The 27,968-nt window shown below is 41.6% G+C and overlaps 2 protein-coding genes across 7 annotated transcripts in view; one reads left to right on the top strand and one right to left on the bottom strand.

Annotated features, from left to right (window-relative positions):
• nhsb (Nance-Horan syndrome b (congenital cataracts and dental anomalies)) overlaps positions 1–22,723 on the top strand; it is a 63,989-nt gene extending 41,266 nt beyond the window's left edge. Inside the window, exons 1-13 of one of the 3 annotated variants that reach the window (XM_086180140.1) lie at positions 1,930–2,103; positions 9,672–9,824; positions 9,917–10,053; positions 12,104–12,151; positions 12,265–12,309; positions 12,411–12,455; positions 12,712–12,774; positions 12,980–13,172; positions 13,294–13,425; positions 14,451–14,603; positions 14,861–18,019; positions 18,233–18,356; positions 18,461–22,723. In XM_086180140.1, the coding sequence (XP_086036266.1) occupies positions 2,055–2,103; positions 9,672–9,824; positions 9,917–10,053; positions 12,104–12,151; positions 12,265–12,309; positions 12,411–12,455; positions 12,712–12,774; positions 12,980–13,172; positions 13,294–13,425; positions 14,451–14,603; positions 14,861–18,019; positions 18,233–18,356; positions 18,461–19,094 (4,935 nt within the window). In that variant the 5' untranslated portion in view covers positions 1,930–2,054 and the 3' untranslated portion in view covers positions 19,095–22,723. Of the gene's footprint in view, positions 1–1,929; positions 2,104–9,671; positions 9,825–9,916; positions 10,054–12,103; positions 12,152–12,264; positions 12,310–12,410; positions 12,456–12,711; positions 12,775–12,979; positions 13,173–13,293; positions 13,426–14,450; positions 14,604–14,860; positions 18,020–18,232; positions 18,357–18,460 lie in introns of those variants that run through there. The other 2 variants (XM_086180124.1, XM_086180130.1) reach the window with 2 other exon arrangements.
• A 1,849-nt stretch (positions 22,724–24,572) lies between these two features.
• scml2 (Scm polycomb group protein like 2) overlaps positions 24,573–27,968 on the bottom strand; it is a 31,821-nt gene continuing 28,425 nt past the window's right edge. For all 4 annotated transcript variants that reach the window (XM_086180081.1, XM_086180092.1, XM_086180110.1 and 1 more), the window contains 2 exons: positions 26,920–27,074; positions 24,573–26,733 (listed from right to left, as the gene is read on the bottom strand). In XM_086180081.1, the coding sequence (XP_086036207.1) occupies positions 26,608–26,733; positions 26,920–27,074 (281 nt within the window). In that variant the 3' untranslated portion in view covers positions 24,573–26,607. The remainder of the gene's footprint in view (positions 26,734–26,919; positions 27,075–27,968) is intronic.

Below are 27,968 nucleotides of genomic sequence, written 5' to 3'. Positions count from 1 at the left end.
TAGATGAAAGTTGAGTGTTTTGAACTTGAAACCATTTCCTCTGATGCCGTGCCGAGTGAGGCCGAGTTAAAAAGAAAAAGAAGCAGGTAATGTTTCATTTTGCACTGCTTTGATATTGCGTGTCACATGAAATAAAACCTTGGCAGATATTTTAAGCAGCAACAAAGAAAACGAGCATTATAAAAGTACGAAAGAAAGTTTAAATTATACTTTTGTCCTCCAGCCCAGGCTATATCTGTTTCATGGAAAGGACTGGGACTTTCCCAGCAGAGATGGGCGCGTCTGGTTCCCGGTCCCTTTTCTTGAGGAAATATACCATAAACACCCAGAAGCCTTCAGTTCTAACACTGACCAGTACGGCACTACGGTTGCTGCATGCATCTACTTTTGCTTGCCTGTGGGTAGAGCAGATCGGGCAGCGATGCAAAACTGACTGTGACTGACATTCTCTGCTGAGAAGTAGGTTTTTTATTTTTTCTGCTGACTCTTATTAGCAACATTTCCAAACAATATAATCAAGTCAATCTATCTGACTTGCCTCACATGAACCAAAGCATTAAATTATGAATGAAAAAAAACTTCAGCTCTGAGCAGCAGAGGGAGCCAACCGGAATTCTCCCAGTTTAAATGAAGAGGTCCTCAGACACCATCAACACCACATGGAGGAGCACCTCAAGTCTTCACTTATAAACAAGATGTTTTGCCACTTATTCATCTTAATTAACCAAACATTCTTGGTACACTATACAATTGTTGAAAAGGTTTGAAGTCATTAAGCCATCCTGCCCAGTGTGGTGTCCATCCATCATCAGTGTAAATAGACAGTAGCTGCATGCAGCTGTTCAGCTGAGGGGCAGCAAGGCTTGTTTCCTCAATTTTTACAGACAGACACCTTGAAAATCAACAACATTTTTGACCCCTGTAGGAATTCTTGGCATCAAGCGTCAAGCATTTGTTTGTCTTAGTAATCCTGCTAACATCCAAACAAACTGCACCTGGTGCAAAACAAACCTCCGCGGTGCGGGTAACTTGTGGCTATTACATAGCTCAGCGGGCCTGTTTGCAGTTATCTGAGATGAGCAAAGGGAACATCTGTACATTTATGACTGCTTTGGTCTGTAATGATGTTGACCACTGCGGTGAGGCATTTGCAGGCACGTGGTGGGTGAGCATGTGGATGCAGACGTTTTCTGTGTGTCTGTATGGAGGCCTGGAAGCTCCTCCAGCTGACTGCCAGCACCACAAACTCTACTCCAAAATCAGTGAACTGTCAGAGCTCCAGATTACAGCAGATTACTGGGCAGGGTGCTCAAACTCTCTCTCCCTGTGTGTGTGTTCGTGTGTGTGTGTGTGTGCACGCGCGCATACGCATGTGTAAAACAAATTTCCTTGAACAGGGATAAAATTATAGCCTGAAATATCTGTCAAAATGTTTTACAATTTGACTAAAAATAATTGCAATAAATCCCCACCACCACCACCACCACCACACACACTTTTAGAGCATCACTCTTTGGTGGAAGCAATAGAAGGATTGAGCACGTGATACACATTCCCAGCATGAGGTGGATTAATACATTAATACTTTCTGGTGCCCCCCGCCCCTCCCTTCCACATGTTACTGCATCATAAAGAGATTACGGTCAGGGACAGGCCATGCCCAGGCAGGAACCTACCATTTTACACTGGCAAAGGGGGGGGGGGGTGGGGATGATTCACAGGGACAACATGGAGTGTCTGAGTTTGTCATGTAGCATAGGTGCGTTATTCCTTGTGAATGTGACTCAGTTCTACGCGTCCAGCAGACAAAGAAGTTTACAGTGACGTGTTCGAGCGGCTGTAGAGGGGACAGCAGGTGGGTGGAAGTGGAGGGGGAGGCTCTGTGCCTGCAGATGTTACTAGTCTGAATGTTGGCCTTGTACAGGAATGATTCGGAGGTTCTGCAGGAGTTAGTAAAGCAGAGCTATCAGCAGACCAATGACAAGAACGCCGCTTGAGAAAGAACAGAGAAAGACAAAAAAGAGGAAAAAGAAGAGAGTGAAGAGCTGCCAACCATGGCTTTGGCTTGTCTGGGGCTCGGCTGCGTCCCTGTGCGATCGAAAGGTACCGCCAGTGTGTCTTCTTTAAATATGAAGTTAACCTGGTCAGTATGTGGCATTTTTTTTTAGTATAATTTATCATCACTTTTAATTACAGGTCTTTGAATGTTGTATTACTGCGGTTTGTGTGGGTTACATTGAGCTGCAAATCACAGCAACCATTGTACTGTCAATAGGATATAATTTAGGTAATTGTTGTAAATTCAAAAAACTTTGTGACTTTAGTTTTTGCATCATAAAAAAGCTTTAAATCATATGTATATATGGATATATGTAGATATATATAGATGTAATTATATGTATATACTTGTATAGATATATGTAGATAGACATAGATCAAGTTATATGTATAGCTATATATAGACATGTAGATAGACAGATCTAGTTATATGTATAGCTATATATAGATGTAGATAGACAGATCTAGTTATATGTATATCTATATATAAATATATTAAATAGACAGATCTAGTTATATGTATATCTATATATAAATATATGTAGATAGACAGATCTAGTTATATGTATAGCTATATATAGATGTAGATAGACAGATCTAGTTATATGTATATCTATATATAAATATATGTAGATAGACAGATCTAGTTATATGTATATCTATATATAAATATATGTAGATAGACAGATCTAGTTATATGTATAGCTATATATAGATGTAGATAGACAGATCTAGTTATATGTATATCTATATATAAATATATGTAGATAGACAGATCTAGTTATATGTATAGCTATATATAGATGTAGATAGACAGATCTAGTTATATGTATAGCTATATATAGATGTAGATAGACAGATCTAGTTATATGTATATCTATATATAGATGTAGATAGACAGATCTAGTTATATGTATATCTATATATAGACATGTAGATAGACAGATCTAGTTATATGTATAGCTATATATAGATGTAGATAGACAGATCTAGTTATATGTATACCTATATATAGATGTAGATATACCTATAACTAGATCTGTCTATCTACATCTATATATAGCTATACATATAACTAGATCTGTCTATCTACATCTATATATAGATATACATATAACTAGATCTGTCTATCTACATATATTTATATAAAGATATACATATAACTAGATCTGTCTATCTACATATATCTATATAAAGATATACATATAACTAGATCTGTCTATCTACATGTCTATATAAGTATATACATATAACTAGATCTGTCTATCTACATCTATATATAGATATACATATAATTAGATCTTTCTATCTACATCTATATATAGATATACATATAACTAGATCTGTCTATCTATATATAGATATATGTAGATACAGATCTAGTTATATTTATATCTTTATACAGATATATGTTGATAGACATAGATCTAATTATATGTATATCTATATATAGATGTAGATACAGATCTAGTTATATGTATATCTATATATAGATGTAGATAGACAGATCTAGTTATATGTATAGCTATATATAGATGTAGATAGACAGATCTAGTTATATGTATATCTATATATAGACATGTAGATAGACAGATCTAGTTATATGTATAGCTATATATAGATGTAGATAGACAGATCTAGTTATATGTATAGCTATATATAGATGTAGATAGACAGATCTATTTATATGTATATCTATATATAGACATGTAGATAGACAGATCTAGTTATATGTATAGCTATATATAGATGTAGATAGACAGATCTAGTTATATGTATACCTATATATAGATGTAGATATACCTATAACTAGATCTGTCTATCTACATCTATATATAGATATACATATAACTAGATCTGTCTATCTACATCTATATATAGATATACATATAACTAGATCTGTCTATCTACATCTATATATAGATATACATATAATTAGATCTTTCTATCTATATATAGATATATGTAGATACAGATCTTGTATATTTATATCTTTATATAGATATATGTTGATAGACATAGATCTAATTATATGTATATCTATATATAGATGTAGATACAGATCTAGTTATATGTATATCTATATATAGATGTAGATAGACAGATCTAGTTATATGTATATCTATATATAGATGTAGATAGACAGATCTAGTTATATGTATATCTATACATAGATATATGTAGATACAGATCTAGTTATACTATATATAGACATATGTAGATACAGATCTAGTTATATGTAAATCTATATATAGATATATGTAGATAGACAGATCTAATTATATGTATATCTATATATAGACATGTGGACATAGATCTAGTTATATGTATATATGTACAGATATATGTAGATACAGATTTAGTTATATGTATATGTATATATAGATTTATGTAGATAGATATATCTCAAAATGCAGTCTTGCTTTCTAAACGTACCAATAGCAAATCCAAATTGCTGCAACAGTTGCTACAGTTTGAAGGCTGTCGGTAAAACAAGCTGCCATGAATGGAGGTTCACGTGAGATCCAACTACTGAGCTGCCACCGCCGCTCCATCGTCACTTTTTTCCTGAGTAGAACTGGCCAGCTAGTGTTTCCTATATAACAGCTGTCTGCTGTGACAAGATTTGCCAGTTTCTGCCATTGGGAGTGTGCTGCCTGACCCAGATACGCCCTAATACATTCTCTACTAATGACTTATATTCACTCACATCTGGGTGGTAGGGGGACGGAAATCGTAAGTATTTTTCAGGTGTACTGTATGAGAACTGTCAGCGTTCCTGTTGCAGCTGTCATGGACGCTTGTGCCTGCTTGAGATGATTCTCTTGGTTAAAAGCTCTTAACATTATTTTGAAGAGAAAATGCCTTTTTCAGAATAATCAATATTCCAGCCCCTAATATCAGTACTGTACTACAATATATCATAACCCAAGTATGTTGTGGCAGCTACATTTAGTGTGTTGAGTATCACTGTACGACTGTGCAACTTTGCAAATACGATTCTAATCAACTCGAAAGGAATGAAAGTTTTCACTAAATTTGTCCATTTCCAGTAGAATGTGATGTAGATATCATAAGACTACCCAGGTGGCACACAGCACGTTGTATTTTCAATTCCACCTTGAATTTTTAGTAAATCATTTATAATGTATCACAGTTTTATCATATTGTGTTAAAGCAGTATCGTGACCCATGCGTGGTTCTATTGTATCGTGACATCTCAGCCAGTACCCTGCGGTAGCGGAAGCTACAGACCCCTTAGGGTCTGTCGCACATCAGCACTTTACAATTGTACATTATAGTCCAGTGGTTGTTTGATCCATCCACCTCACCACTCCACCCTCGTCCGACTTCTTCCAATGCAGGTGCCATGTCATTTGCACGGGTCATTATTGCAGCAACATAAGGGCAACTGTCACTGTGTACTAGGCACCTCGGGTTGATAAGTTTAACTGTCTGTCCAGCAGACTGAGGGCAGTCAAATCAGTTGCTATAAAATGAGCATTAATCTGTACTTGAAGGCTGGGAACAGTGATTGAGACCATAAACACATGTACACACATCATATGACTTTTCTTGCAAGTGGTGGAATGGCCCCTTCCAGCCACTAGAAAGAACGTTGGCAATTCACTTTCATGGTTTACTGTATCAATCTGTCTGACAAAGTTTATGGAGTCCATATGTTGAGAATTTGACTGGGTTTTATGTAATCTTAGGCAATGATATGAATATGTGCCATGTACTGGGGAGTATTCTGTCCTGTTGTGCATCAGTTTGCAGCAGCTTGATCTCCATCACCTACATATTTGTATCGATACATTTTGAAACTCCCCACTTATTTTACGTCCACTGATTTCTCAAACCTGAATTTTCTAAAGTCAGTTCTCAAGGTCAATGTTACGACTGTAAAAAGATCGTCACGTCCTGTCGCCTCCTGGTTCTGCCATGAACCCTTGGTTCAGTTGGTCATGTGTAGAACACAGAGTGGTGAGGCATATTTCCTTTGTGCCTACACGGCCACCGCAGGCTCGTTTTTGCGCAAACAACGCTTTTCTGCACTGAAGTCCAAAGAGTTGCTTCTTGTTGACTGACTGCAGTTTATTGTCAACGTTTTCTGATATGTGCTTCCGAAAGTCCAAGTCTGCCCCAGTAGGTCTGATTTGGGCTGAGAAGCAGCTGCAGTACGTAGCACAGGGCGAGCTTTGTGCCTGTGCCAACCCTGGCCTGCTCTGCTAATCTCCAAGAGCCTTCGTACAAGAATTCTACAAAGCAGAAAGTCTAGATACCAGGAAGGTTGAGTACTGTGAATTCACTTTTAACACTCAAGTTTTCAAACGCACTGTAAAGCTCAGGGTGGTTTTCGGGGTATGCAAGAGATTAACTACTTTGAGAGCAGAAGAATAAAAAGGGAGGGCATCAGGAGTCTACACCCTGCTTCCTTTCTCATCTCCACACTTTACTAATCACTGCATGAGGTGAAGGTTGGGTAATGTAAGATTTGACAGTTTAAGATCATTTCTGTTGTAAATATGGTAATGTGTGACATGCAGCCCTCCGCACAGACTGAAACAGTTGCTACACCACCAGTCCATTCGCATATTCATCACCGTGTGATCTTTCACTGTTTACTGTGTCCATGCACATCGTAAACTGGCGACTCTCCTCACGAAATTGCACAGCATTTAATAATTACAATCCTCTTCCTCTTCCCTCTTGCTGCTGCTGCTGCTGCTGCTGCTGCTGCTGCTGCTGCTGCTGCTGCTGGCATGCAAGTTCTGATGATGACACAGCAAGCTGCTGACAAAGCACTTGCAGTTTCAGGGTGAGGGGGACAAAGATGGAGGATATAGTGAGGTTAACGAGAAGGAAAGTGCACCAGATGAGTGTGTGTGTGTGTGTGTGTGCGCTCAGCCATGTCTGGACTAGTCCTTGGTGTCAGTGACAGGTAACTCCCAGATAAGATTTATGACAAAGGGATGCAAGTGAGGAAGAGGAGGAGCAGGCCAAGCATCAAGAACAAATGGGGTCTGCTTTGAGATACAACTATTTTGCTCTCAGTATTAATTTAGTAAATGATTCTTGTGAGATATTTAGCCAGGCATTGTTCATGTCTGGCATAGCTTTTAAAGGGCTACTGCCAGCAGAGGGAAGGTAAAAATGGTACTGGACTTAGTGGTCGAGAGCAAACTCTGAACCTTGTTGTGTGAGCTAGCTCAGCGTTAATACCTGTATTCTCAGCTTGGAAAATATTCACCTATAGTTGTGATGGACTGATTTGTCTCTGGGGTTTTTAGCCATGTTATCAGCCTGGTTCTAGTTACAGAAACTTAAGTCAGTTAGTCTGTCGATCCACCACTCTAGTCCAACTGGGAAAATTTAATGAAGCCTCCAGAATTTTAAACTGACAGTCTTTGGCACTATCAGAATCCTGACAGCACATCTGGGCCTAATCTGGGACATCTTCGGTATGTTTGCTCAGTTATGGCACCAGGAAGTGTTATGTGGGGTAGGTGTGGCCCACATGTAGGGTTGACCTTGACGTGGAACAAATCTGGGCCTTATAAAGTGGATCTATGCCTTAGTTTGGGCTGTGAAACTTCATCAGCAGCATCAAATAGGGGCCATTGGAGAACCGAACAAAGAACATGCGTGGGCCACTCAATCACTCATTGCAATTTGATGTCTGGAACCTCCACTGTAAAATCTCAACCTCCTACTTTCATTTGCAGTCCCAGTATACATTCCACAGTAATGATGACCTCTTTCTCTACCACAATGACATTTTTTACAGAACAATCTCAACAATTTGGTACTCTCGCATGGCCCCCTGAGGAGGAGTGTAATAACTGTATGGGCTCCTGACCTTCTGTAAGGTTCGTGGCACTCCAGTCAGACACAGCTGTTCCCTGTGGTGCTCCCGAGAAAACGTTAGCATGTTAATAACACTAAGATGGTTATCATGGTAAAGATTGTACCTGTTTAGTTTTTGTAACTTAGCATGGTTATCGTGGATGTGATCAGGAGGGTGTTTTCTTATCTTTCTGAAACCAAAGTGCTTCCTCACTCTTGTAGCAGCAGCCAGGGGAGGTACAAGCAGTGCGACAACAGTGAAGCGACGTGGATGGTTGGATGAAAGATTGGGGAAGTACGTGGGCTGCAGCATCGTGGTGACCAGTGTGTTTTTGTACATTGGTCAATACAATGAGCTGACACTCTCAGCTAACACAAGGATCACATCTTCCATTATTACTTCATCATTTCAGCTTTCACAGAAACATAAGATAATGGAGAACAGTTACGGTTAAATAAAACACTTAAATTAATGGGGAATTCTGTATCCTTTACCAAGCATGAACAAGCTGGTCTAATGTGTGTCTGTATCCCAGTAATCTACGTTGGCTGGATGCTGCTGATGGGAGCTTGCTGATTTAATTGGAGGCAAATTCGTTCCTTGATGAAACACCAAAGGTTGCTTGGCTACTGATGTACAGTGTGGCTTTCAAGGACACAATTGCATCCTGAATTCTGAGCCAAATGAGGGGAAACAGGATTTAAAGTAGAGGCCCAGGAGGATCTGGACAAAATACATGAATTTCCCAAATAGTCTATCTGAAAACAAACTGTTCTAAGGTCTGGAGATGAAGATAGAGATTCCCTGTGTTATATCATTCATAACAGCAGTTTTTGTTTCTTTTGAAGCACTACTCTGAAATAATGAATTGCAGTGACAACACACATGCAGAGGAAGGAATGTACAGCAGTCTGATGTGTGTGTTTGGTCTGTGAGGGGCAATTTGCTGCCACCTGCTGGCACAGATCACTCATGTTTTAATGTTCGATAAAGAGATTCAACCGTCACATTAGTATCTTAATATGTTATTCTGCATACATCTACATTATTTCATTTGTTTGGTGTATTTTGATGTGCCGGATGGCTTTAGCAGGCCTCCATGGTGGGTAAAGTGGCCAGGATCCCAATTTATTCAAGGTTTCTCTCAGGGCTGTTTTCTCTCTCATGATGCTGGATCAGGTGCTGAGTCCTGAGCCCTGTTTTTTGGTGCAACAATCTCCCATAATTTTAATTTTAAAAATAAAAAAAGCTGGATTACTGACTGGATGATTTAGACCACTGTGTCAGAACCCCATTTACACAGGGGCCCCAAAAGCCTCCGGGGAGAAGTATGTCAATGGGTTGTGGTAATTTGATTAACTGTGGTTCTGCTTGGTTATACTCGAGCTCATTGTAGCCACGGGTATAGAAGGCCAAAAGATAGACAATGCTCTGATATTCCTGATTACAGCAATCCCTCTGAATCAATTGCTTAAAAGATTAAAATATAAAAAGGAAAAGAATTTTACAGTTAAAAGGTCAAAAGGCAGGTCAGTTTTAGATCTGCTGAATTTTAGTTGACTAATGCAAATTGCATCCTGCTCATACCCACCACCGTGAATTTAAGTGTGAATGACACACAACGCCACTGATCAGTACAATGTTCCGCACTCATCAAACTATATCCCACCAAACATACGACACTCCAAAAGATGCAAGATCCAATCAAACAATGACACCTGAGTTTACCTTTGACATCTTGTGTTTCTCTTTGTCATCCCAGCGGTGTCAAACCTGGATATAGAGAGCAAGCTGTCCGCTCACTATCAGGCTCCATGGCACCAGCAACACAACGTGTTTCATCCATGTACCCGACCACCGTGTCTGGAGGAGCTGCACCGAAACGCTCAGCTCAGCCTCAGAGCCCTGCACCGAGGTGAGAGAGGGAGATGAGGTCATGCAGTTGTGCTATGTTGTATACGTGTTTGTGTCTGTCTTGAAGTGTGTGATCATGTTTGTGGTTCACAGATGAACAACAGAGCCAGCGGTCCACGAGTCGGGAGAGGAACAGGGTGACCATCTCTATCTCTGTGGCACCCCCCATACCCACCTTCCCCTCCCCCCACACAATCCGCCGGCAACAGAGAAGTCGCCAGGCACGAGCGGTAAGAATTAATGTCTGATGTCTCTGTCAGCTAGGAGCATCAGGGGCAAGTCAGCAAAAACTGAATACTGTATTTAATTAACTCCACTCTTTGGTTTTCAAACTTTTTCATCTCTTCCAACAAGCAGGCAGAGGGTTGTGGGGGGGCTGTCTCTTTAGCGATAGGTCTATTCTATATTAAATTTCCAGCCCTGTGCCTGCCATCAAGGCAGTTTGAGAGCTGGTTCAGAGCCCGTGCCTGATCTCACGCTAGTCCTTCATGTATGAATAGCCACAGAACACGCAGGCCCTGCAGACAGGACAATCATGCCAGATTCCTGGTGTAAACTAGGGCTGCATAATTGTGAAGCAATATCCAATTGCAATTACATTAATTAATATTGTGACTCAGTATAATATTAGTGGAAATTTCATTTAATTCAAGTCAGTGGAATATGATGTGTAGGCGGGATACCTTTGCAGTAGGCTGTATTGTAATTTGCTATTAATTTTGATTAATTGAGCAGCTGTAGTGTTAATGCGTGTGTAGCTGTGTTAAAGTGAACAGGCTGCACCTGCAAAGAAGAGTGTTATATACACAGTACACACACACACACACACACACACACACACACACACACACACACACACACACACACATACATACAACTTGTTTTTGTTAAGTGAACTGCTGTCCTAAGATGTCAGGATGAGCAGGCTCACCAATTCAAAAGTAACACATAAGAGAATTGTTGTAGCAACAGTCTTAGCATGATGGACGCCAACAGCCCTACACAGAGATGCAATGACCCTAAGTTTACTTTTTGGAACTCCTGTGAAAAAGCACACCAGTTCTCAAAACATTTGCGAGGAGAGAGAACTCTGATCAGCCCAGCGTGGGACTGGTTTAGGTTGACAATGGTCGAAAGAGAATAACATGGCAGGGTTAGTCTTTTCAGCAGGCTGCAAAGAAAACACTCAAAAATCCTACCTGCCAACACTAAAGGCCAAGAGGTACAACCTGCCAACGCCCTTCCGCCCACCATCAACCTGTCCAGGAAGATCTTGTACATGTACCAAAATTCTAATGAGCCATTCATGCAATAAATCATTAGAAATCTCTGACAGCTGTGAACAAATCTGTGATACAACTGCTACAGCGGGTAAAATAAACTCATTAATCAGAGAATCACCAATCAGACAAGTTGTGCTAATAGTGCAACTCACTCACCTGTGCTGGAGCCGAGACTCCACCTGGAACCTTCTTGCTGTGAGGCGACAGTGCTAACCACTGCACCACCGTGCCGCCCTCAACAACTCCACCCATCCATTTTCTATACCTCATATCTGTTTGGGGTTGGGGGGTGGAGCTTATCCTAGCTGACATTTGATGAGAGGTGGGGTTCACCCTGGACGGCTTCATTGTCTTGCTCAAGGATACTTGGACATGATCACCCGGGGAAGTGAGGATAGAACCAGCGACCCTTCGGTTGCTAGACGGCCACGCTACCTCTGAGCCATGCTGCACCGAGCTCAGTGACTCCTCAAAGTCAATTTAATATCAACACGCTGAGTCAATGTCTTCTGTTGGTGACAAAAAAAACCAAAAACTAGAATTCCTTTGTTTTAATGCATCTAGAAATCAGTTCCAGCAGCACTGACAGTGGACTGATGATTCAAGAAAAGATTTGTTTGTTTATGTTTTGAATGCCTTTCACAAGCAGTTTCAGCAAATTTGACCCAGATTTTAAGGGTTATTTGGAAAACACTGGAAAATTTTGCTACTAAACGAGAGAAATTTCCCTCAAGTGCTCATTGAGGAAACTCAGCGTTCAACAGGTGGGCAGAGTCAGGACCCCAAACGGATGATCGTGGCGGAACTGCAAGATGTTTAAATGAACTGTTTGCTATGGCCCAAAGAATTAGATAATGTATGTTTGTTCACGCTCGCAAGTTCACAGTAAGTAGACCCTTGTAAAAACACGTTTGCATTGTAATAAGTTTTTGTTGCTGTCTGACGTGTTTGATTCTGCTGTTTGTTATAAACTGACCAAATATCTATTGCCATGCAGCAGGAGAGAGCAGAACGGGAGCGAGAGATGGACTATCAACCAAGGAAGGTAAAAAAACAAGTTCAACTGGGTGTTGAACGTTAACATGTATGCTCTGTTTAGGATTCATCTGGTCATTTTTTTTTTAAATCTGCCATTGTTTTTGTCTTAAACTCCTGAAGGAGAGGACAGTGAGAGAAACTGAAATCCAGACCATACAGAGGAAGGTAAGAATGTGCACCTCTAACTCTATGTGCACGCTCTAACTGTGATCGTTGAGCAGACACAGCAGTAAATGTTGACGTGAATGTGTTTCCTGCTGCTGCAGGAGAGACCAGGCAGAGAAGCAGATGTTCAGACGATCCAAAGAAAGGTAACAGAGATGCTTGACAGAACTTTTATTTTAAATTGTGTTTCTTGTGGAATATATTGAAAGACACATTGAATAAAAAATATGGATAAAAATACAATAATTTGAACCAGTAAGGACCATGGGATTTGAAGTATTCCTTTGTCCACCCTTTGATTTTCCTTCAGTCTTTTTATTTGCTTTATTTTGATATTGTGAATTACTCACATCATGTCATCTGTTCCTTTGCTTTTTCTTTTGTTCTACTATGTGTTTATAGTTTGAGTGCTTTTACTCACTTCACCCTATTGAAGGTTGTATCTTCATTCCATGGAATAGAAAGGTATTTACGTTGGGTTTCCTTTAATTTTATCCTCAAGTTTTATGAGTTCTGCTTACCCTTTTCATTCACGCATATGTGAATGTATATGTGGTATTTTTTTTAAATTGGTTACATACAACATCTTGTTATGCTGTGTAAAATAGCCCAAAGTAGCAGTCACACACGTCAGCACATAGAGTATAATGATGTGGCCTATCTCCCCTAGGCTACCTCGACAGGGGAAGGTGAAGGTGGTGAGGTTATAGGAGGTCACAGAGCCAAGGCCACCGCCCCTAATCCACCCTTGAGCCAGGACAAACAGACAAACTGGTCCAAGGAAAACCTCCCACCCTCAGATCAAAAAGCAACCTCTGATTCAAACGCCATCTCCTCCTGCATCATCCCCATCAATGTCACAGGTAAAAAAAAAAGCACAGAACGAAAATGCCAATACACTTTATACTCTCTAAACCTTTTGCAGGGACCTTGTGAAGCAATATTATTCTCACTTATCTCACGCATGTCCTCTCGTAATTTCAGGAGTTGGATTTGACAGAGAAGCAAGTGCCCGTTGCTCTCTTGTCCATTCCCAATCTGTTCTTCAGAGGAGACGGAAGCTGAGGAGGAGGAAGACTATCACAGGAATACCAAAACGAGTACAACAGGACATGGGTATGTGATAGGGCACGCCTCCTTTGAGACACATCACTTACATTGCAACAGGGGCCTTAATCTTATAGGTTTGTTTCCTTTTGTTTTTATTCATATTTTAACACATTTGATAGCTGAGATCTGGGGATGTAATGTTTATGTTTCATGAAAACAAGCTAAAAGTGTAACAAGTCACAGGACTAGACAAATGTACAATGTCATCCATTACCACAGTACCCAGGACCGCTCTGTGGAGGTAGAAAAGAAATAATTGCAGGACAAGGCCATTTTTATCATAAACAGGTAAACATGCAAAAATGAATGGAACTTGATACATTTCAGACGTTTTCACTATGTTTTTTTCATCAAAATAATTTTCTTTGAATAATGCCTCATCTGTTACTTGGTTTAAAGTCTTATTATGAAACAGAAGTTCATAAAATCTTTAGGCTATGTGGTCTGCATCTTCAAGCCTTTCTTAGGACTTGTGTCTTTATAAAAAAAAAAAAAAAAAAAAATCTGACCACCAACATCTTTTAGAAATACCTTTAAATGTGAAGGGAGTTCATCTGGCCACAGAGAGAAAACTGCTGCACGAATGATCTTTCATGAGCGCTCCAGCTTTTGTGTGCGATTGTTCTGAGCGCTTCTGTCTGAGCTTGTCAAACAGACACTGTGCTGCCACTGTTGCTCCTTTTCAGACAGCCAATCATACATCGGATGACTCACGGAGACAAATGCATTGAGTTCTGCAGGACTGATCATCTCCCTGAACTTTGTCTGTGCTCTGGAGTTGGAATTGTTAACTTTCTGGAGGAACATTTCAACTTGCCCCTTGGGCATTGATGAGATGCGCTCGGATAACGTGCTAGCACTTTTCATCTGGACAAAAAGGCTTTTTAGACAAAGGCCTTTTCTGTGTAGCGATACATCTCCTAACATACAGTAGAGACCTTGTTTGCTAATGTTTTTCATATTACCACTGATGACAAGATTTTTACATTATGATCAGGGACTCAACAAATGCCTTTTCGCTTCTCATTCAGATTCAGATGAATCCCCAGTAGCAAGAGAGCGGACAGTGATCGTGCATGCCAATCCCCACCAACTCTCTCTGTGTCAGGAAGACCTCTCAATCAGTGGTCGCCTTCACCATACTCGAGATTCTGGCTGCCAGACAGACGATTTCCTTATAGCATGTAAGTTCCCACGAATAGATATGCATCTGTTTCTGCACATCCAGTCTCATTAAGCTCCTAAACAAATGCTACAAAAACAAGAAGTTTTTTTCTTAAGTCTGTCTTGCAGATGTCTGATGTTGCAGGACTGACCAGTTTTTTGTTATTTGTCAAGTAGATCAGGACAACCCTCTCTGGGGGGTGTACTTTCATCCTAAAAATCCCAGTGAGATTAGACATCATCATGAATGAACAAATGTCTGTATTTCTATCTTTAGGTACCGCTGCTCCCTCCAGACGACGCATCAGAGCTCAACGTGGCCATCAGGGAATCCCTGCGTCTCTGTCCCATTCAACAGGCAACATTTCCTCCTTAGGTGACCAGTCAGACTCCACATACACCAGTGCTGCAGTCCACGGTGGACGCTTGCGATCTCGTAGCCTTCCACGAGAGGGTGGACGTCTAATAGACAGTGACGAGGATGATGATGACAACTATGATGATGATGACGAGGATGAGGAGTTGTCACCATATGAAGCAGAGGATTTTATTCCACCTGGCCCTAGTCCCAGGATGAAGATGATGATGATGAAGGATGAAGAAGAGAGCACAGATGACCAGGCAGCTCCTGAGCCGCTGCAACTTGGAAGCCTCAAGAGGTTGCAACGATCTGGAGACAGAGACAGAGGAGGTGGAGGAGGAGGGAGCCCAGAGCATAGCTGGATGGAGAGAGGCCGCTCTCGCCTGCCTCGCAAGGCTGACATGGGCAGCTGTGAGATCTCATCCAGTTCAGATACTTTCAGCAGCCCTATTCACTCGGTGTCTACAACAGGAGTCCTGGGTAGCCACGTGGATCATAAGGAGGACCACCAGTCATCAAGCGGGAACTGGAGTGGTTCAAGCTCTACCTGCCCCTCTCAAACCTCAGAAACCATCCCCCCGCCCTCCTCTCCACCACTGACAGGCTCATCCCACTGTGACTCAGAACTGTCACTCAACATTGTGCCCAATGCCAGTGATGAGGGTTTCTCCCTTGACCCGTCATACCACTCAGACCTCAGACCCCAGGGCCAGGGCCACAGGTCAAGCTCATTCACATCCTCGGCCACAGACCAGCTGGATGACGCAGGAGTCAGTACAGCCAGTGAGGGTGAGTGGACATATCCCCCAGACCAAGACCAGACTGATCCAGACCAGGAGCCAGATCAGACCCAAAACCTAAGCCAGAATCATGGACTAGGCCAGGAGTACAACTCCACACAAGGTCTGGAAGACCAAACCTGTTTCAGTGACAAGACCAGCAACACTGAAAATGACAGTGGCTCACACTACCCATCTGAGGCAGAGGGTTTCTACTCATCAGCTGTGCATTTTGGGGAGTGTAACCAGAGTTACAGAAGCTACATGTATAACTATGCAGACTCAGGGCCAGATTGTGGCCAAACCAGCACTGTGGCAGCAGCACTATCCCATGGGGTTTACCCTCAGCCCTCGTCTGACTTCAGAGCAGGCACTATGACCCAGGGGAGACCCTGTCGCCCACTGAGGAAACCAAAAGTCAAACCTCCTCCACCCAAACGAACCTCCTCACTGAGGGAGAACAGTTGTAGTGTTGACGTTGGAACAGACACACAGGCAGATCAGGATCAACCAAAGATGGGTAGTGAACAAGAGCTTACCTTGTCTTCCACAGATATGAAGCTGGAGCTGGAACTTGGAGGTGCTCCAGAGCCTTTAGAGACATCTTGTCTTGTGGCAGAGCCTATGGGATCATGGGTAATGGGGCTTGGTGGACCTGTGGATATAGTTGAGCCCATGTCCTTCAGCTCAGCAGATACACACTCATTCAAGGATGAAGGTGCCGTTCAATCTGACTATGCAGACCTGTGGCTTCATAACACTGAGCTGAAGTCCAATAATGGTGAGTACACGTCTATGTCCAACTCAAGCACAGCCACAGGCACTACGGTCATGGAGAGTATCAAGTCACCAGACAGCTCTTCCTCCTCCACAGAAACCCAAAACCAGGCTCTTGCCCAAACCTCAGAGAAGAGGGCAACTAGTCCACCTCTCCCACCTGAAGATTTTAAACTTGCGTCACCTGAAAAGCTGGCTGGCCTTGCCTCACCATCAAGTGGTTATTCAAGCCAATCAGAAACTCCAACTTCAACTTTGCCCTCATCCTCAGCAGCATTCTTCCCAGGACCTTTGTCACCCTCAACTGGCAAGAGGAAGCCCAAAGTGCCAGAAAGAAAGTCTTCTCTCTCTTCCCTGCAGCACTTTCCCAGAGATGGAGCTTCATATTCCTACAAGAGAGACCCAGACTTCCCTCCTCCGCCCTCTCAACTTGATCTCAATGTCCTTCACGGTGGCTATGTCAGACACACACTGTCCCACAGAACACAACATATGCACACGCTCCACCACAGCAAGCATAGGGCTGCTAACGTTTTAGTCACTGGACCAAAGTTGTTGGCCCCTGAGGTATCAAATACCATCGCCCCACCAAGTTCAACTGCAGCACCTTTGATTCCAAGCTCCAATCTATTGGCGATAACTCCATCCGCTCTTCGTTCAGTGCAGCTTCACTCCATCAACCAACCTACAGACAATGCTACAACAGACCAGGAATCAGCAAGTGAGACCGTTACTAGACCCAAGTGCCCACCTAGTGGTTCTAGTCTGGCTCCTCCTCCTGTCAACACAAGGCCTCTTCCTCCTCGAAGACCACCACCCAGACCCCCGTCTCAGGACCACACTTCATCACCTGAACACTCACACCCACCTCCTCCTGGTCGCCACCCTGATGGTCCTCCATCCTATGAAAGCCTGTTACTAAGACAAGACCGCTATGGACCTGGAACTTTCTGGGCTATGACAGCCTTCCGAACTCGCATGGATCCCTCATCAGAACTGTCCGAGGACAGTTCACCCATGCATCGGCCAGTGCCACGTGCTCCACACCCTTCTCCAGTGGATCTTCACACACATATCCACTCACACACAGAGTTCAGAGGGCTCACACACTCAGCTCATGCACACCCTGAGTTTAGGATTTTAGGGGAGCGCTCATTCTCCCAGGATGATGATGATGATGATGAAGATGATGAAGAAGAAGAGCAAGTGAAAGAACCGCCAAGGGCGGCATGTTCCAGAGGAGGCATGCGATCAGATCATCCCCCACCTCCAGCTTATGAGTTTGCTGGGGGATCCCACTCAGACTCAGGACCCTGGGCTAGTCCAGTCAAAGTGCCTGGTACCACAATGGAGACATCGCATCCTTACCTAATCAGCGATGCAAGGAAACGAGGACAAGAAGAGCTAGAAGAAGATGAGGATGAGACATCAGGTGCTACCAGAAGTGCCCATCAGCAGCCGTCACAGGAGCATAAAGATGACTCCACCACTCCTGACACAGAGGACTACTTCAGTAAAGGTGATCTTTTACACTCCATACATGTGGCAGCAGTCAGATTATTTTGTAAAGACTACAGAAAATTCATTTACATGCCAGTATTTAGTTACAAAAAAGAATTAATGGCTGTTTAATCATACAGAAGCCTTTAATCACAAGCAAGGTTATTTCCCTTGTTGTACACTAAAGAATCAGACGTCAGATGGCTTTTGACAGGAGTGTTGTGTGCTGCAGATTCCACGCCCAGTGACAATTCACTTTCCCCTTTGATGGATGACACCAAAGTGGATGATGACATCATTGTAACATCACCAAACAAGACCCGTACAACAGAGGATCTATTTGCCATGATACACAGGTGCTGTATATTTTGCATTGGAAGTTAATCTGTATTTTGTAGTATTTTATTAATCAAGGTTCCTACATCATGATTGTGATTATATAATGATTTTTTTCCTTCAGATCCAAGAGAAAGGTCCTGGGCCGTAAAGATTCAGGAGACTTAAATGTGAAGTCTCGTCTCTGCCCTACAGCGCCAGTAACTGCCGGCAGCGTCCCAACCGTCATTATCCCGCCAGCACCTCCTCTCAACATCCCAGCTACCTTAGCCACCACAGCTGGGTCCCAGCGAGTCCCTGTGCCAATCTACCGCAGCGCCAAGAAATCCAGCACGTCCAATGAGGAGTTTAAGCTCCTATTGCTGAAGAAAGGCAGCAGGTCTGATTCCAGTTATCGCATGTCTGCTACAGAAATTCTGAAGAGCCCTTTAACCCCCAAGACCCCTGGGGAGTCCATTCAGGAAGGGCATATAAGACAATGTGAAGAGCTACCTTCTGCTGTCCAGGAGCCCCCAATTTCTAGCCTGGATCCAATCCAGATACCAGGCCTCTTTCCCAGGGCCAACTCAGAGAGTTTCACCCCCAAGATCCTGCCTATGTCAGCTGCTTCTCGACAGGGCCGTTCTCGGATCCCCCCCGTAGCCAACAGTAGTCGCTACAGTACTCGCAGCCGCCTTTACACAGCCCCCATGCAAGCCATTTCTGAAGGGGAGACAGAGAACTCTGACGGGAGCCCCCATGATGACCGATCCTCCTAGAACCTGTTGAGTGATTTATTCTCCGCCGTGTCCAATATTTTTAACAGCCCCCACAACTTTTAGAATCCGGATAGGTGTCTCAACAAGGCCAAATAGTCAAATGCAACACAAATACTAACTGTTGCTAAATTATGCCCAGTATTTGGATCTGCTCTCATATATAGGGTGTCAGAGTGTTGTGAGATATTGAATCATAAAGGGGTGATTATGGAAACTTTGAGAATTTACCTTAATTCTGTATGATCAAAAGAAAAGCTCCCTCGTAGAGAAAAGAGCAAGACATATTTTGATTGAGCTGTCTTTTATATAAAATGTAAAAAAACTAAATCGCCCCCAGGGTTTGGTAAATTATGATCAAATATGATGGAGTATGAATATGAACGAATATTCCATGCTGAGTGGAGTAAAAACAAGCGTGCATGTACGCCACATGCAACAGCCACTGATATTTCTACTTCTTGTGTTTTGAGTGGTGCGTGCGTGCGTGTTTGTGTCACACTGATGAACTGCTTTAGTATGAAGTTCTTACGACATGTAATATTCTTCCGACTTTTGGTGCCCAAAGTAGCGACCAGACTTCCCAGAGTCCATCCTTAATATTCCTGCCAACAAGCAAGTTTTGTTTGTTTCTCATGGAAGTTACCAACAAAACTCAGCACCAATTTATCTATAACATTTCCATTTGCATACCTGGGAGAGAAAGTATATCACACAGGGCCAATCTCATATTTCTTCACATAAAATCTATCCAAAAAAGATAATATGATGCATGTATTTTTGTAAAACAGCGCCTCAGAACATGATGATAAAAGTTCACCATGTTGCATGACCCTATATGGAAATATCCCCTGGATCCTTGTTTCTGTTGACATTTTTGTGGTTCCTTTGTATCATACAAATAATTAATCCTGTGAAAGTTTTTAGTGATCTTTGTACCACGTTGCCAGTGATCTAAACGGATTTGTTTTGGATTTGAGTGTCGAAAAAAAAAAGAAAAAAAAAAAAGAAGGAACAAAGTTGTGTGACAAGATTGGGCCCATTTGTCAAAGATACAGGATATTTATGGACAATCGCACAGTGGCCTTTCTCTACTCGAGCTGGTTGTACGCAGGGCTATTTGAAGTCCCTGCACATGGACCTGGGCCATGTTCCACCAAAATCACATACTTATTAAAAACTTACCTTAAAAATCTAGTGCGTCTAGACTGAGAAGAGTTTTTCCAGCTGCTGTCCAGACGTGCTGTGGAAAGGTGCATTTCAAAGCAGTTTTAACAGTACCATCGAGAGCAGTCGGTGAAAATGCTTTAGAGGGTCCTCAATCGGTTTGACTTGTGGTTCAGCTGGAAAGCCTTCCGAGAACCAACCTCTCTTTTGCACTTCATGATTCTTCAAGAATATTCCTTGAAAAGAAAATATATCTTATACTGAAATCACATATGTATATTTGTACTGAATATAAAGTCATATCTATATAAAACAACGAGCAGAAATTTTATAGGGAATCAACCTGAGTGTAGCAAAGAAGAACAGGTCTCACTGACAACACTTCACACAGATTTTAACAATGTACACTGTTCTCCTCTCCTAGTTGCCTCTCCTTCATTTGCACTGACCCAGTAGCATTAGACAGGTGAAAGCTCAACACGGTGGCTGGTGTGTACCACTTTATCTTACCCTCCTAACTTCATTTCTCAAAAAAACAGAGGTGGCAAGAGGAGGAGAGGATGTGACACCAACATGTAAAACTCAGCAATTCCACTGCTGCTGCAGCCTCTTCCTTTACCTTCGGATAAACGTAATGCATGTGTGTTACAGAGGGAGAAGATCATCAGTTGAGAGTTTGAACTGTCACCTGCCTACCACAGCAAACAAACACATATACTTCTTACATTCAGAGAGCGTACTTCAATAACCTTTCACTGTATTCTGTGAATACCTCAAGCTGTAAATGAGATAGACAGATAGATAAACAGATAGACAGATAGATAGATAGATAGACAGATAGATAGATAAATATACAAACAAAAACAATTGTTTGATGCTCAGCGAATCTGAACTGCAGAACTGACACTGTGTAAGATGGAGAGAGTAAAAAGCTGTGAACTGATTATTCGAATTTTACATTAATCAAACCCATATTGCTGAAGCGCACTTGTTCCTGTTCATTGTTTGATTTGTTGTGTTTTCTATCGCATGCAATAAGAAACAAATAAGAAAAGAAAAGGACACCACCATATCATTATTTTTATCTGAGGGATGTCTCCAGATGAGAAAAGAGTCTGTATTTTCCGTTCTAATGTCAAGTTCAATAGTGTGTTCTATAGATGTACAAACTGTCTGGCTAATTCTGTTCTGTATAGTCGTGATCACAAACAGGGGTTTATCTTGTACTGTATATCTACTCACTGGACAATCATATGTTTAAGAGACTGTAAAGAATATTATATAGAATCTGTGAGGAGGAGGAATCTGAACACTTCTGGTGCTGGGTCCTAGTCTTGCTGGAGCTGTGAAAGTTGGAGTGCTTTCCAAGAGAAACTGCTGATTCACTTTAAATATCTGGGAAAACAACTTGGGGTAAAAAAAAAAAAAAAAAAAAAAAGTGTAAAATTAATTTTAAAAAAAATTATGTAGAAATGAGAAAAAAAAATCACAGAGAGAGAAGCTGATCAAAAAAAAGGATTTTTGACTCTTTGATTCCCACAAACATTAGACATTATTAAATAATTTATACACATGAATCGGTAGGGTTGATACTTTATTACTTGAATAATGCAATGTGACTCTGTAAAATGTCATTTTAAAAGTTTGAAAAGAAAAACTAATTTGTTCAGTGTGATTTTTCCGTACTGTACCTGGCAGTGTTGCTGAAGGGATATTGAAACGGTTTCCTTGATTTCTAGAAACAGTGGATGAATGATTGAGAGGACAAACTGTGAGGTTGCCATGCAAACCCTAGTTTAACACTCATTTAGTCCTATCAGTCCTCATTTCTCTGCAGCTTGGAATCCAACAAAACAAGTTTATTATTCTTTGTTCCAATTTGTTTTCCTATATCTGCACACAATTTCGCCCTAAAGGGACATGTGACAACCACTGGAGATTTTTTTCAAATGTGTACAGTATGGAATAACACTAACAGATTTTAAAGTATTTAAATGTCAGAGACAACACACACACACACACACACACACACACACACACACACACACACACACACACACACACAAAAACAGATCTTGAAGAGACAGTGTCTATTTAAAAGAAGCTCCAAGTTTAAAAACTAGCTAGGACTTAACAGATTTGAATCACTTTTGTATTTTTGTATAAACCTGTAAATAAGTTTTTAAATAAAAAAAATGTTGCAAATTCTTTCTTTTGTAAAATAATAATAAAAGAATAAAAAAAGTGTTTTTTTTTTTGTTTTTTTTAAAGTTTACATGATTATTTCCAAGCCCTTGTATATTTTGGAGCTGTGCAACACCTTCAGTCTTGTATTTATTTTTGAGGGGGGTTAAACATTGTGAAAATTCCATGATTCTATGACTAATTCATTTCAACAGCTCATCAGGCTGCTTAGTAACTGTGCATAGAAAAAAGCCAATAAATGTGATTGCGTTGAAACGGAAGGCTTTCTGTGTGACGTTTCATTTTCTCACGGCTGGAACCAAATGTAATGACAGGGTATGAACACTAGGTTGTAGTGTTTCTGTCTTTTAAACCTCCAGGTTTGACTTTTTTCCATTGACTTTCTCTGCTACCACACCAGTAACTGACAAATTCCTCTACCAACAAAGGCACAAAATGATTCGACTATATTCATCCTATAATGGAGTTCATTTATACACAAGAATGTTAACAAGATCTGTTGTGCACTTTTATATTTTATCTCATTTTCCATTTATGTTTTGTTAGCTTGCTAGCTTTAAAACAACCTCTTCACCCATGTGTATTTTGCCTTTTAGTAATCACAAATAGGTGTCTTGGGCTCATAAAAATATTACGTTTTGCATCATTTTTTTGTTGTTGTTGTGACTAAATAATGCATAGGTTCAGCCATGTATATTGAGCTTGAAGCTAATGGTGACCCATAACCACCACCAGAATAGCTGTCCAGAACCATCCACGGACATCAAGCGTAACGCCTTGTATGACCCACGTCTTCTTTGTCCCGCTGTGTTCAGTAATCCTAAAATTTGATTTCAGGTAAAACCAAATAAACCCTTCTGGTTCAAAATTAAAGAAAACTAGCGTGTAGCGGGACCAGCAGGTGCACTCTGTTGAACCAACTATTTTTGCTTGAATTTTTTCATCCCGGTACAGCTCATCCTAAGTTTGATTGTTTTATATTTTAGTTTGTCGATTACTGAGCATACCACTGGATAAAGTAGATGTGGATTCTACCCGACAATGCATTTGAGAGTTCTAACAATGTTTTTGGACAGTTTCATTGTCCATCTGTGGCTGGCGATGCCCTTAGCCATCAGCCTCTATAAGCATCAAGCTAAATATGCGGGGCTGGCTCTTCCTGCATTCTGGAGTCACAAAGAAGTGAAGCAGGAGGGGAAACGTCTTTGTGCACTTCATACACTTATTTTTGAAGAATTGAAAGGCTGCATACACTTTTTGGATAAAGCGACACATTTTCTTTCTGCTTAAATGCTACTACAATCCGACCCGTCAGAGTGAACCCCGCCTCTCGACCTGGAGCCTATCCCAGCGGCTTTTGGGCGAGAGGCGGGGTTCACCCTGACGGGTCGGATTGTATGCCAATGTCAACATATGCAAGGAAGACATTTTCTATCTTCATTTGAGTGACAAGATTTTACCATTGTGAGCAGTACCTATGTACTGTAAGTAATCACAATTTTTTTCTCAAAAAAAAAGTAAAAAACAAGTAAAATGAAGTACCACACCAGTCAATAAATGGTGGTCTGTCAGAGTCTCAACAGGCTGCACTGTGCTGCAATGGTAGTTTAGACCAGAGGAGCTCAGAAAGAATTTGGAGTCAGGATGAGCCTGTAGATCCTGAATGTTGCTGCTGTCAGAACAGCTGCTCCTTCAACAATGACTCCTATTAGACTGTCACTCTCCCTAAATAAGACGCCCATAATCATTTGACCCTCAGCCCCCTATGTTGAGCGCGCGCGCACACACACACACACACACACACACGAAACTAAAAATAAAAGACACTGAGCTCTTGCAGCACTGTTGAATGCTTCACTGTAGGGATTAATCATTAACGGACTAGGCCAGTGGTTTCCAATGTGGGGGTCAAGACCCCCCCCCAAGGGTCACAAGACGAGCAGAGGTGGGGGGGGGGTTTATCCTCTTCTCTTATGACTTAATAGATATCTGCCCATATTCTAGTCCCCATGAATAAAAGAGGAAAGAAAAACCTCTTGAGTCAGTTGATTCGTGACTCGCTGCAACCAGCGAAGCAACAAGGAGGCCTCGGTCCTCCCGAGGGGTCTGGAGCCGATGTTAATGCCAACTGCCACACTGGACAGAACAAATTGATATCAATTTTCAGCTTTGTGTTTAGCTCTCAAACACAAAGGTGATGTAAAGAAATGTTTAATTGTGTGGATGCATATCAAACATATTTAACAAACATCTTTTTTGAACTTACAGTAAAAAGTTGTATATATACAAATGAAATGCTGCTTAGCGGTAGATGACAAGGCATATATTATATACATGGTTATTTGTGCAGTCCCTCTATGATGCAGTCATAAACACAAAATGATAATGTTGTAAAACATCATCAAAGAAACTACTAAATCCTGAGTTTCACATTAAAGCGAGATGGTTCAAGTATCAACTTGTCACCACGATGAGAGAGCAACAGGGTGAAATGCAGCTACAACAGACATGATTTGGTTTGAAAATGGTTCTGAAATGTTCAGAAAATGAGTCTTTCTGCCACTTAAAACAAACACACTTTGAGAAAAGTGAATAATTACTCAGACACAATATTGTCCTGTAGGTAGTATTTGATGGTGCATACAAAAACTATTTCAGGCAGAAAAAAAAATGACACATACTTGATACAGGTTGATATAACAGTACAAAATGCTATCAAAAACAACCTTTTGGCTTGATGTACTCTAAAACAATTCCTCCATCTTGAGAACCTTTACTTTCTGTACAGCATTCTGATTTGACCTTGCCTTTATGTTAATGTCAACACTCGCGGAATTCCAGTCCTTCTATGTGTGTCTCGTGTGTTTGATCCTGACTATCAAAGCGTCATACAATTCCCTGGCGAAGACACAACTCGCGCTGAAACCGCACACAGAAGAGTGAAATCAAAGAGGAACTCCGCAAATGCATTTTCTGCATCTACAACTTTGTCTTGTAAAATCACAACAGATGGACAGATTTTCAACAAAGATATCCAACATTTCAATGAGTCCACTTCGCCAATTTACATTTGGGATCTTTGCCACAAAAAAACAAAAACAAAACATGAGTGAGAATGGGAATTATTTATGCATTTCTTGATTTCAGACACCTCTGAACACTTCCCTTTCACGTAACTGGGATGCTCTGTTTGTTCAGTACCTATTACACATAATGCTCATGACATATTATATTCAGTGGATGACATAAACTAAATAGTAAACGAAGCAATCGGTCAGAACAGTTATTGCATTGGTAGATATCATGCAGTGATGCATTCACTGCAGTACCTGAACTACCTTTCCCCTTCCAGGGAGTGGGTCCATTCTGAAAATCTGAACAGTGACAAACATTGTGACTAACAGTTGAAGATCCAAAGAAAAAAAAATCTACAGTGTCTGTGTGTCAAAATGGCCATGAAGAGGTAAATCCAAAGGTTGATCAATGACGCTTGTTCGTAGTGAGGAAACTGACAAACACAAAGAGCCTGTTGATGCTCACAATTTTCAGACCCACTGATGCTGATTAAAACCAATGTATTAAGCTTCAATGTAAAGTCAATAGCCGATAAACTTTAAAAATGGGTTCAGGCTGGAACCAACTATTTTCAGAGTACTCCAATCCCCATCCTCCCACAGTGAAAAACTATTTCCAAAAACCAAAAAGATGATCTATAATTTCTTCAGTTACTGGAATATCTTTAAGATTTATTCGTCACATTAAATGTCCCGTTAAACATGCAGGTCTTCCTGCTGTTTCAGAGTCTCCAGCACAATCGCAGGCATACTGTTGGGGGAACCTTTTTTTGATTCATTTATTGGCCTTTAAGTGGTCAACATAATTAGCTTGAGTGTGAAAATACTGGAATCAACTCATAGAACACCCACAGTGTGTACACTGTTGATTGTAAACACTCTGCAGTTAGCTTAGACCCCAAATTCACACACAAACCAGTGTGCTCATTGTAGTAGCAACTCTGGTTCAGCTGGGTTCATACTGCGCAGCATCCCTGTAGAATATGTGTGTGTGTGTGTGTGTGTGTGTGTGTGTGTGTGTGTGTGTGTGTGTGTGTGTGTGTGTGTGTGTGTGCGTGCGCTTCTGTCCTCTATTGTTTGGTCTGTTTCAGCTTATCGATGTGATGACAGAGTTTGAGCGCTGGGCCCAGTTTCAGTCCCATGTACTTCATAATGACATCACTGCGCAGCAGCATCAGAGCCTTGCCATCAATCTCCTGTGGAGAGAGAACAAGCGTGTCAGCAGGCACAAGCCTTCTTTGTCGGAAGTACTCGTTGGACGGTCGGACAGAGGAGTGAGCAAGGCTACGTACGTCATACTAGAGAGGCCATCCCTCACTGGGAGGTCTCCCACACTCCAGCTGACATGACACATAACAGATCCCTGTGATACAAGCACTCACATGTTTCCTGAACAGTTCCACGTGTGGGCCCAGAGTGTGAGGATCAGCTTCTTGGACAAACCGTATTACATCATCAACTGACCACGAAGAGGCATCATTCCCAGAACCCTCCTTGTCTTGTGTTGCGTGGTCCGGGCCAGTCGTTGAGCTCGCTGCTGGAGAGCGTGAGGGCAAAAGAAGGGAAAACCAAGTCAAACTTGTGCTTGTAAAAGAGGTTTATCATCATTTATCAATTAAGGGCTTGACATTTATTTTTTCCAAAATTGCACCTGTGCTCTGAAGTCGACAAATGATGAAGGAATATCAGAGGGCAATATAAATTCATAAAATTCCATCCATCCATTGTCCACCGCTTATCCTGTTAAGGGTCGCGGGGGGGCTGGAGTCTATCCCAGCAGCCTTCAGGTGAGAGGCGGGGTTCACCCTGGACAGGTCACCAGTCCATCACAGGACCAACATAGAGACAGACAACCATTCACACTCACAGTCACACCTACAGTCAATTTAGAGTATCAATCAGCCTCGTCCCCTCTTGATGTCTTTGGACTGTGGGAGGAAGCTGGAGTACCAGAGAGAACCACACAGGAACAGGGAGAACATGGAGACTCACACAGAAAGATCCTGTGATGGAGCCGGGACTTGAACCCTGAACCTTCTTGCTGAGGCCACAGTGCTGACCACTGCACCACCGTGCCACCTTAAATTCACAAAACTGTGTGTTTTTAATTAGTAAAGGTCACTAAGAGATGTTAACAACAGGGTTCCTACAAGTTTCAACAAGTCAAATTTACGACCTTTTCAATGAAATTTTAGACGTATTCGCGACACCATGATAGCTTTTGGTCATCGATGGAATGGTGGGATGTGCTTCCCAACACACAAAATGCTTGTTGTGGTGCTGCACCAAGCAGATCTATACATGAAAAAAGAATCTCCAATGATGCATGGCAGCACCGACCAATCTGAAAAAAAGACAGATACAGAATTCTCAATTTCACCATTTATTTTGGCATTGAAAAATGAGCACTGCCACACTCCTTTCCTACAGA

This window comes from Aulostomus chinensis, chromosome 2, assembly GCF_037954235.1.
Source record: "Aulostomus chinensis isolate RoL2024-O1b breed Wild chromosome 2, RoL_Achi_v1.0, whole genome shotgun sequence".
In the NCBI taxonomy this organism is placed as follows: Eukaryota; Metazoa; Chordata; class Actinopteri; order Syngnathiformes; family Aulostomidae; genus Aulostomus; species Aulostomus chinensis.
The sequence above is the reverse complement of the archived record's forward strand: the minus strand, read 5'-3'. Positions and strand labels throughout refer to the sequence as shown.